At 58.4% G+C, this 10,622-nt stretch overlaps 1 protein-coding gene across 2 annotated transcripts in view; it reads left to right on the forward strand.

Moving 5' to 3' along the window:
• Positions 1-10,622, forward strand: part of MAEA (macrophage erythroblast attacher) — a 53,229-nt gene that overhangs the window by 33,409 nt on the left and 9,198 nt on the right. Inside the window, exons 4-6 of one of the 2 annotated variants that reach the window (XM_032253910.1) lie at positions 2,709-2,831; positions 3,774-3,911; positions 7,273-7,349. In XM_032253910.1, coding sequence (XP_032109801.1) covers positions 2,709-2,831; positions 3,774-3,911; positions 7,273-7,349 — 338 coding nt within the window. The remainder of the gene's footprint in view (positions 1-2,708; positions 2,832-3,773; positions 3,912-7,272; positions 7,350-10,622) is intronic. The other variant, XM_032253909.1, reaches the window with a different exon arrangement.

Genomic DNA, 10,622 nt, shown 5'->3' on the forward strand with positions numbered 1-10,622 from the left:
CAGACTCACCCCTGACCCACACTCCAGACTCACCCCAGACTCACCCCGGACCCACACTCCAGACTCACCCCGGACCCACACCCCAGACTCACCCCGGACCCACACTCCAGACTTACCCCGGACCCACACTCCAGACTCACCCCCTGACCCACACTCCAGACTCACCCCCTGACCCACACTCCAGACTCACCCCGGACCCACACTCCAGACTCACCCTGGACCCACACTCCAGACTCACCCCAGACTCACCCCGGACCCACACTCCAGACTCACCCCCTGACCCACACTCCAGACTCACCCCGGACCCACACTCTAGACTCACCCCCTGACCCACACTCCGGACTCACTCACAGGCCTACCTGGCCCTACCTGCTCGCCACCTCCCATCCTTGGCGTTCGTCCGGTGCCTCGTTGAGATGCCACCCGTGGTGGGGCGGCGCCCTCCCACCCGTGCCTTCTCTCCACTGCGCACGGTCTCCATGCTCGTGCTCGTACAACTGCCATCCTGCCCACCAGGAGGGGAGTGGTGAGTGGCTGCCCAACGGGCAGAGTGAGCAAGTGAGTCCTCATGTCCTGGGGGTCCTCATCTGCCCGATGTCCTGTCTGACTGGGGCCGCCGCCCATGCGTTCACAGATAACCTTGCCTTCCTCTCCTGAACACCTGCACACTGTCCTTGGGACCTGTGGGGTGCAGCCAGGCACAGCTGGTGGTGGCTGCTGAAGCAGGAGCTGTGGGTGCCCCTAAGCCAAGGGGGCGTGCGCTGTGCTGGGGGAGAGCGGCGTGAGGGGAAGGAAGGGGGTCACCTGGTGGGCACGTGTCACACCTCCCACAGAGGCGCACAGATCAGGGTTGGGGTGGGAGGGCTGATGATTCTAACAGTGAGAGTAGCCTCAGCAGGATGAAACAGGCTAGACTCGAGGTGTTGGGGGGTCCTGAACGTCTGTCCCAAAAAGGACCTGCAGCTGCTGTGTGGAAGAAGGCGGGGCGTGTGTAGAGCCCACGAGGACCAGAGTTCTTCCTACTGAGGTGCACCCAAGGGCATTGAGCTGAGGATTCGCTTTTGACCACAGGGAACCACGTCACCCACAGTGGGGGTCTGCCAGGCTGTGAAATGTAAAACCCCAGCTGTCCTGGTCAGACCTGGACTTACTGTAGAGAGAGTGCCACGGAATTCCCATGTGGGACCCCTGGCTTCATGCCTGTGCACTAGCGTTGGAGACGTAACACACATTGGAGATGAAACACTCATGTTCCAATTGGAGCACGGTCTCAGACAAGACGGGACAGGAAGCCCTGCTGCCAAGGGAAGGGCACCGAGGACAGCACCAGCCCGGCCCGGGAGGGCTGAACAGAGTCCTCTGTGTGGAGGGGGCTGTGCACCCTGCTGCTGAGGGAGTGCACTGTGGAGAGCGCCAGGCTGGCCAGGAGGGGCCAGAGTCCTCAGCGTGGCTGGGGCTGTGCGCCCACCAGTGCTGTCTTAGAATCGGCGTGAGGGGCTGGGTGCAGGGCTCTTAACCCGTTATCCCAGCATTCTGGAAGGCTGAGGTGAGTGGATCACTTGAGCCCAGGAGTTTGAGACCAGCCTAAGCAACAAAGTGAGACCCCTTCTCTACAAATTTTTTTCAAATTAGCTGGGCGTGGTGGCAGGTGCCTGGGATCCCAGCTAGACGGGAGGCTGAGGTGGGAGGATCACTTGAGCCTGGGAGGTGGAGGCTGCAGGGAGCTGTGATCTCACCACTGCACTCCATCCAGTCTGGGCGAGAGAGCGAAACCTGTCATAAAGAAAAAACAAAACAAAACAAAACATTAAGTTGGGAAACAAAGGTAGAAAATATAGGAGAAATCGAGACTTTGTGGGAGACCCAACGTTCACCTGCTATGAAGGGGTTTCAGAAAAAAGAAAGTATTGAAGAAAAGAAGCAAGAAAACAACGAATCTGTGTGGCCGGTGGTCCAGACGTGGGGCTGTGGGACAAGTGGTGATCTGCGGCCTCACCCTGAGCCGTCGGGTCTTGGGCGGCGTAGGGGTGGAGGTGCTGTCCTTGGTCCCTCTGGGGGAGTTGGGGGTCACTGTGGCTGAGGACCACCTGAGTGCTCACCCTCAGCCTCCCGGTGCCTGGGGTGGTGCGAAGTCCCAGGCCGGCTACTCTACTGCCACGGGTTCCACTGCTGGACGCTGAGCACCGCCCCCTGTGCCCGGCCACTCTCGGAGCCTGGGTTACTTGGGGTTTTTTGCTTTCATGTAAATCATTGGTTGTAACTACCGTGATACCAGCCATAATGTGTTTATGTATTACTTGGCCTGTATTATTCACTTGCTGTTGGTTTTGACATGAGGGGCTGCCCCGGGAGGGGCTATAGGTGTCCTGTGGGAGGGGAGGCGTGGCCGTCTGGCACGTGGCCTGGCTCCGCGCGCATGTGTGTCCCTCAGCTCCTCTCCATGGGACAGGCGGGGCAGCCTGACCTTGTGCCCGGCTGTGGCTACAGTCCACCTGAGCGTCCAAGCTTTTGGTCCTTGGCAGCTGTTCTGTTCCTAGGGTCTCAGAGTGGCCCTGAGCAGTCCACGGTGCAGACCCACAGTGTAGACTGGAGATGTATCTTGAGTAGTGGCCAGTGCTGGCCTGGCCTCATGGAGTCTGGGGAGTGGGAGGGTGTGCGAGGCCCTTGAGCCATCACCTTCTGACCAGCAGCCGCTTCCTTCCTCTAAGGACCTCGTGAATATCGAGATGTTCCTGACGGCCAAAGAGGTGGAGGAGTCCCTGGAGCGACGTGAGACGGCCACATGCCTGGCCTGGTGCCACGACAACAAGTCCCGGCTCCGGAAGATGAAGGTGCAGGGACTCCCGGATTGGGGTGGGGGGTGGGGTCAGGGCCTTGGCGGCGCCACCTGCCCTGGAGCCAGCTCATTCTCACCTGGTGGTTCACAGTGGTTTGGTTTTGGTTTGTCAGGTGGCGGTTGGGTTCGGGAGGTTTTTTGGTGGTTGTGTTACACTGTGAGGCTAAAATCTGGAAAAGTGCACCTCATTTGGCATTAGTTTGCATACTCGTGGCATGAGGCTCAGAGGGTGGGTTACGGGAGGCCGACCATGTGCACCCAGCACGTCTGGGGCTACTGGGCTTGGAGCCGGGAGATGCCTCAGTCCCATTCCATGGAGGCTACCCCGGGGACTCCCTGCACTCAGACACAGAAAAGCTGGTTGGGAAGTCATTCTCCTATTGTGAGGCTGCAGAGCTCTGGACTGTGATATTCGTAATGAATACTCATTTTTCTTTTCTTTTCTTTTCTTGTCTTTATTTTTTTTTTGAGATGGAGTCTCACTCTGTTGCTAGGCTGGAGTGCAGTGGCGTGATCTTGGCTCACTACAACCTCCGACTCCTGGGTTCAAGCAATTCTGCTTCAGAGTAGCTGGGATTACAGGTGCCCACCCCCACGCCCAGCTAAATTTTGTGTTTTTAGTAGACATGGGGTTTCACCATGTTGGCCAGGATGTTCTCGATCTCCTGACCTCATGATCTGCCCATCTTGGCCTCCCACAAAGTGCTGGGATTACAGGCGTGAGCCACTGCGCCCGGCCAAATACCTGCTTTTCTAGAGACCACAAGAGGCCTGATAAATAGACTCTTAAACGACAGAATTAACCTGCTTATTAAAAGGCAGTGTCACCCTAGGGCTTGCAGAAATGTTTTAACTTAGATGAACAGTCCTGCCTCCATTAGCAAACTGTTTTCTGAACTGAGTGCTGCTTTAACCCCACCCTGACTGAGCTTGGCAGGGTGCACGCTCTGCCACTCCGGGCCGCCAAAGCAAGCACCCAGCGAAGACGGGACAATACAGTAGAGCGGCCAGTGGCTCCCCTAAAGAGGGTGAGGGTCTTGGTATGGAAACCCTAAAAGGAAAGCCAGATTGGTATGTAACCCGTGGCACCCCCACACAGTGCCAGCCCCACAGTCCTTCCCAAAGAGCCAGCACACGCCTCACGTTGGGAGCTCCGCCGGGCCGTTTCATGTGCACGTCAGAGGGAGGATAGGTTCTCGGTGCTGCCAGGATATTTCTGCAAGCCTTGAGACCTAATTACATACCAGACAGTGTTGCTAAAGGGCGTCGGGGGCTTGCCGTGGGTTCACGACCCGTCTGAAACTGCCGTGGGGTCAGGCAGGGCCAGGACTCAGGGAACTGAACGTGTGTGTGCCTGGTGGATGGGTGTGCCTGGTGTCGGATGAAGTTGAGATTGGATGGGGCCTGAATCCATGTTTGGGTACTGTCCAGAAATTCTCCCTCAAGACTCCAGAAGACAAGGAAACATGCCCGGTGCCAGATGACAGCTGAGCAAAGCGGGGTGCACAGCTGTCTGTGCAGTCTGCGTGGCCATCTGAGCAAAGCGGGGTGCACAGCTGTGCAGTCTGCGTGGCCATCTGAGCAAAGCAGGGTGCACAGCTGTCTGTCTGTGCAGTCTGCCTGTGCGTGCTCACATTGTGAGAACCTAGATGGGAAGAAAAACTTGAGACCAGGCTTTACCTGGCTGGGAAATGGATTTCACAGTAATGGGCGGGTGAATGGCCCTGAAGCCAGCTGACATAGTGATTTTTGTGCTGCACATCTGTGGGAAAGTCACACACAGCCATCCATGTGGGTGCCTGGCGCAGAGTGGACACACCTCGTCAGCACTCCACACCATATGGGGCTACGTAGACTCCAGGTATTTTAGATTTGGGTCTAGGTACCTAAGTTTCATGGCATATACACACTTACATATTAGTGGACTAATTAAAAGGAATCTACTAGGCTGGGCAAGGTGGCTCATGCCTATAATCTCAGCACTCTGGGAGGCTGAGGCAGTCAGATCACCTGAGTCGGGAGTTCGAGATCAGCCTGACCAACATGGAGAAACCCCGTCTCTACTAAAAATACAAAATGAGGTGGGTGTGGTGGTGCTTGCCTGTAATCCCAGCTACTCAGGAGGCTGAGACAGGAGAATCACTTGAACCCGGGAGGCGGAGATTGCAGTGAGCCAAGATCATGCCATTGCACTCCAGACTGGGCAACAAGAGTGAAACTGTCTCAAAAACAAACAAACAAACAAACAATAAATAAAAGAACCTAGTGGAGCAGAAGGTGTCATTAAAACGCAGGTTTGAGCCAGGCGCGGTGGCTCACGCCTGTAATCCCAGCACTTTGGGAGGCAGAGGTGGGCGGATCACGAAGTCAATAGATTGAGACTATCCTGGCCAACGTGGTGAAACCCCATCTCTACTAAACAAAAATTAGCTGGGTGTGGTGGCACACGCCTGTAGTCCCAGCTACTCGGGAGGCTGAGGCAGGAGAATTGCTTGAACCTGGGAGGTAGAGGTTGCAGTGAGCCGAGATTGCACCACTGCACTCCAGCCTGGTGCCTGGCAACGGAGTGAGACTCTTGTCTCCAAAAATAATGCAGGTTTGAGGTGTCCGTGTGTGAAGAGGTAACCTAGAGTGAGCTCAGAGTCCTGTTTTTTAGAGCACCCCCTCGGCAGCTGCTTCCTGCCTTTACGCAGAGCCCCGGCACTCCCCTGGCCTAGACAGCAGCTGTTGGGTGGCCCCTGGGAGGCAGGTGGGGCCCTGGTGGGGAGCCTCTGTCTCTTCCTGCTGGTCCTCTCTTTCCCTCCTGCCAAGCTGGCTCTGAAGGGAGCGGAGTGCGGACCAAAGTCTGTCTGCTCATTAGTGGGGTGGGGACTGAGGACCCTGGGGTGACCTTGTGCCTCTTAGGTGGTTTGTACCAAGCCTGGCACTCACCACCCAGAGCCTGTGCCACTGTTGGGGTCAGAGATGGTCCCCCTGCCCCAGCTTGGAGCAAGCCTGTGAGTTCTACATCCAGCCTGCTGACCTGTCTGAGGGCACGGGACAGGGGCTGCAAGGGCTGGAGCTGGGGCGGCCCCTCAGAAAGGGGCCTGGGAAAAGTTCTGGGCAGTGGAGTGATGAGCTTCGATTTCAGTGAAGTCATGGAGTGGATTCATTTGCTTGCCATGTAGCCTTTCTGTGCATGCCATCCTGAGATCCGGACACTGGAACTCAGAGTGACAAATGGCGGCCCGAGCCCAAGACTGGCTCCGTGGTGTTCATGCCCATATCCTGTTTCCGGGGCAAAGCCCGGAAAATGTCTTGAAGCCACACGGAAGATCTTACGGTTTAGGCGGCCACGTCACTGCTGTGGAATCCGCGTCTCCTCCCGGATGACTTTGGTCAGTGTTGCTGCTGCCCTCTCCCCAGCCACAAGTCTCAGCCCACGTTGGACTGAGGTTGCTGAGATTTCAGAGTGAGGGTTGGGCTTCCGTGGGGTTTTCTTAGCTGCAGGCGAGAGGCTCATAGGCAGACACACGTGGGACTTGGTCCTGCAGGAGCTCCCCCAGCCCCCGCCTCACGCATGGCACTGTCCCAACAGCATCCCTGACCCAGCCTCTCTCCCTTGTCCTTGTCGGGAGTCGCCCCTCGGCCTCGTAGCCACCTAGGACCTCAGTGTCCTCTGCGCCAGGCCTCCGCTCCGTGTGCCCCCTGCCTGGGGCCTCGGTGCTGGTCCTGGCTTCTGCCTGGCATGTTCTTGCTAGGTGCCTGTACAGTCCCTTGTCCGTAACCTCGGTGCAGGCACTCCCTGCCAGCTGGCTTAGGTCCTGCCTGCTCCAAGCTTGCTTCTCTGCCTGTGAGGCACCACCCAGCACCCCCCACCTTTGGTCCCTGTCTCCTCCCCACCCCAGGCATCAGCACCCCGGGACAGGACTCGCCCACATTCTCCTGGAACAGCCCTGGGCTCAGGCCAACACTCGGTCTACACTTGGGACAGATGGGTCCAGAGTCCCAGCGGGGTGTAAAGGAGGAAGCAGCGGCCTCAGGGCAGGACCCAGGAAGCTGCTCTGTCCCTGCAGAGGGGTTGGTGCCTTTGTTCCAGTGGCTGTACCTATTGCTCTGCCCTCCCAGCGTCCCCCAGGCCCGTGCTCCTGGGAGCATCCGAGTGTCCCAGCCTTTGGGTTGAAATGCTGGGCGGCTGCACACCCTACCACGCCTGCGGGAGCAGGGGCGGGACTCATGTTCAGAACCCAGCAGTCCCGGGAAGTGTCTGCTTCGGGTTGAAGTGGCAGCTTCAGCCTCAGCCCTGCCTTTCTGGTGCCTGTGAGAGGGGTTCAGAGCTTTGGGTGTGGGGTCTACTGGTGGATGTGGGGTCTGTTGGTGGACACGGAGTGCGGCCCCTGGGCGCCTGGGCTCTGTGGGATGTGCTGTCTAAGCCCTCGTCTTGTCTTTGCCCTCAGAGCTGCCTGGAGTTCAGCCTCAGAATCCAGGAGTTCATTGAACTCATCCGGCAGAATAAGAGACTGGACGCCGTGAGGTAGGAATCGCGGGCGTGTGGCTTCTCCAGGGAGGGCAGGATGTCTGGCTGTGGCCGCTGCCGGCCCTGCCTCTCGCAGTCTGGGTCTTGGGATGTCCCCTAGGTGTTGACTCTGACCCCTGCCTGCTCAGGTGGCAGCTTCTCCCGCTGTTCCTGAATGGGGACCCGGGGAGCGAGGCCTGGAGCCCAGCAGGACACCCACCAAGGTGTAGCCCGAGGTGGACATCAGACCCCGTGGCTGCCAGCTGACCAGCTCTGGCGTCCTGACCATCCACGTAAAACATATGGACCGGGCTCCCGGCACCCCCTTTCCTCATGGGAAAGCGCTGCCAGCCTCTGTGGCTTGGGAGTGTCTCTGATGTGTGGTCCTCAGGTTGCCCCAAGCGTCCTGAGCTTGGGGACATCCCTCATGGTCATCAGGGGTGGGTGTTGACAGCATGTGGTGAGAGCACTTCTGGGTTCCCTGGCCCATCTCCACCCCAAGGGCAGCGTACAGTGAGCTGAGGCCAGTGGCGCCGTGGCGGTCAGGCCTGAGAAGGGTTGCTGGCTGTCACTGTGGCTCAGCCCAGTTAGGGTGTACGGTGCCTGCAAAGCAAGACGGGCCCAATGCTGGCTTCCCATGTGTGACCCAGAGCGAGCATCATCAGGCAGTGGTGGGCGCCTGGGCCGGGCGGGGCCGGCCAGTTCCTGCTCACCCTGTCTCGGGGCAGGCTGCTCCTTGAGTGCAGGGTTGTCTCACTCACTTTTGTGGAGGTTCCTGCCCGGCCAAGCCTCGTGGTGACGCATGAGTTGCTGTGTGGGCTGTGGGGGGCGCGTGGGCCTGGCCGGCTCAAAGCTTCTGGGTGAGTGCCCAGCAGATATGTGTTTGCCAGGAGGGGATGCCTGTCTACAAGCACGGAAGCCGGGCTGCAACTCCACATCCACCTGCATCTGCTGCATGGCCAGGTGTTCCACAGAGAGTCCACTCGGAGCAGTGGTGTCTCACGATGAGGCGCTGAGGGGGCTCCCCAAGACACACGGCAGGACCACGGCGGGTCCCTGCCCCTGCATGGGCCCTGGAGAGGCCCAGGACCTGCTCTGGCCCCTGATGCCTGACCAGGTCAGGCCTGCGGCAGGGAGCTCATCGCCCTTCTGTGCCTGAGAGGGCAAAGCAGGGGTCTCAGGACCCAGCCCAATGGAGATCGGGGTGTGACTTCCAGGGATACAGCAAGGGCGTCAGCCAGGAGGAGGGGCTCCTGCTCATCTCCGGCCTCCTCCACGAGGCCTCGGTGCCTGTGTCACTGGCCTCTGCCTGGCACCGCCTGCTTTCCTCCTGAGCCAGCCTCCATCTCCTTGAGGGCCCCGGCCACTATCAGCGCAGCAGTCTGAGAACAAAACGTGGCCATCTCAGAGTCCCTCTCTGCAGCCCCTTCCGTCACAGGTGTCTTCATCCGGGCAGTGGCTGGCCTGCGTGGGGGCAGTTTGCCGGCTTTGGTGGAGTCTGCCCTGGAGACTCTTGGGGCCCCGCCTCATGATCTGGAGCTGAGCTCAGAGCTGCACCCTCCGTAACCTAGTCAGTTGCAGGGGAGCAGGCAGGTCCCAGGAAGTGCATGTCCTTCCTCCTCATGAAGGCATGTACTGCCCAAAGCATCAGCACCCAGCCAGGCAGGCGTGGCAGATACCACCCCAGTGCCTTTCAGACAAGCGTGGCTGAGCTACACCCTCTGCTGGAGCCACCTTGGAGGTGGGTCTCCAAGAACCAGGGCCTGGTCAGGGAAGTCCAGCCTCAGCTCTGTGTGGCCCTGGAGCCACCCCAAGGCACCCGGGAGCTGGGCTGGGGTGAGAGGTGGGACGTCGGCCAGACCTTTGTTGGTTGAGGGATTGCGAGTGTCTGACTGGGAGGCCGGAGGGTAGTGTGTGTCACTGAGGCTGGACAAGGGAGAAGGGGAGAAGCCTGGCCACATGTCTCCTGAGGGCTCCTGGCCGGACCCTCTTGCCTGCTGTCAGGGTCCCAGCCCACGGGAGCTTCCCATCTACCACTGAACTCACAGCCCACAGGGTGCTGGAGCATGGGGCACCATCTACAGGGCTTGAGGCCAGCAGCCCAGCCTCTGGGTCCACACCTCGCCTGGGACGGCTGTCCACTGGGGCAGGCGAAGTGGGTGCTGCTGTCCGTGGCGCCAATGTGCCGGGCCAGGCAGGGGCCTCATTGCTGGGGTGGCTGCAGCTCTGCCCTGCCTGGGGCATTTGTGAGTTTGCCAAGTATGAAAGTGTGAGCCGCAAGTGTTTAATTTTTAACATTTTTAATTTTTAGTAAATGAGTAAGCAAATCCCTGACCCCAGGTGGCTGGGATGTGGCGTGCGCTTCGGTGGCTTTGTGTGAGCAACACGTGCTGTCTGTCACACACCCACACCTCAGCCTGGCCAGGCACAGTTTAGGAATGCTGTCTTTCGGGTGTCTGTGCTCTGTGTGTGTGTGTGTGTGTATTTTTTTTTTTGAGATGGAGTTTTGCTCTGTTGCCAGGCACGGTCTCAGCTCACAGCAACCTCCGCTTCCCAGGTTCAGGTGATTCTCCTACCTCAGCCTCCCGAGCAGCTGGAATTACAGGCATGTGCCACCACACCTGGCTAATTTTGTATTTTTGGTAGAGACGGGTTTTCGCCATGTTGGCCAGGCTGGTCTCAAACTTCTGATCTCCAGTGATCTGCCCACCTTGGCCTCCTAAAGTGTTGGGATTACAGGCATGAGCAACTGCACCTGGCCCGTGTGTTTATATTTTTAAAGAAAAATTGGATGTTGTTGTGTTTCTTATGTTGGCTGCATTGAGTCTGATAAGAAAAGTCTCGGTTTCGCTTCACCGGCTCCCTGTGGACGCACACTAGGCTGTTCTCCACTGTGTCTGCTCTGAGCCCCACATTCCGGGCTGTAGTGCTGTCTGCCTTGGGATTGAATGCTGGTATCACACGACGCGAGAAGTGTCAGCCACCACTGTTAGGTTTTCTGTTTCGTCGGGGTTTGTGGATCAGGATCCTGGTGTTTGAGGCGAGGCCGCTTATTAGCAGGCGGGAGTATCCATCTGCGGTTTTATTGATAGTGAGACAAGACGCATAATCCAGGTCGTGGGAATGAGAGCTCATAGATGTCAACCAAAGAGACTAAATCCCGTCTCTTCAGTAGCTAACCGCTGGCTTGTAGTCCCTGCCACACTCTGTGGGGTCAGCTGTGTGGACGCACCGCTGGCTTGTGGTCCCTGCCACACTCTGTGGGGTCAGCTGTGTGGACTCACCTCTGGC

This window comes from Sapajus apella, unplaced genomic scaffold (assembly GCF_009761245.1).
Source record: "Sapajus apella isolate SASKATOON/1434 unplaced genomic scaffold, GSC_monkey_1.0 scaffold85, whole genome shotgun sequence".
Lineage (NCBI taxonomy): Eukaryota > Metazoa > Chordata > Mammalia > Primates > Cebidae > Sapajus > Sapajus apella.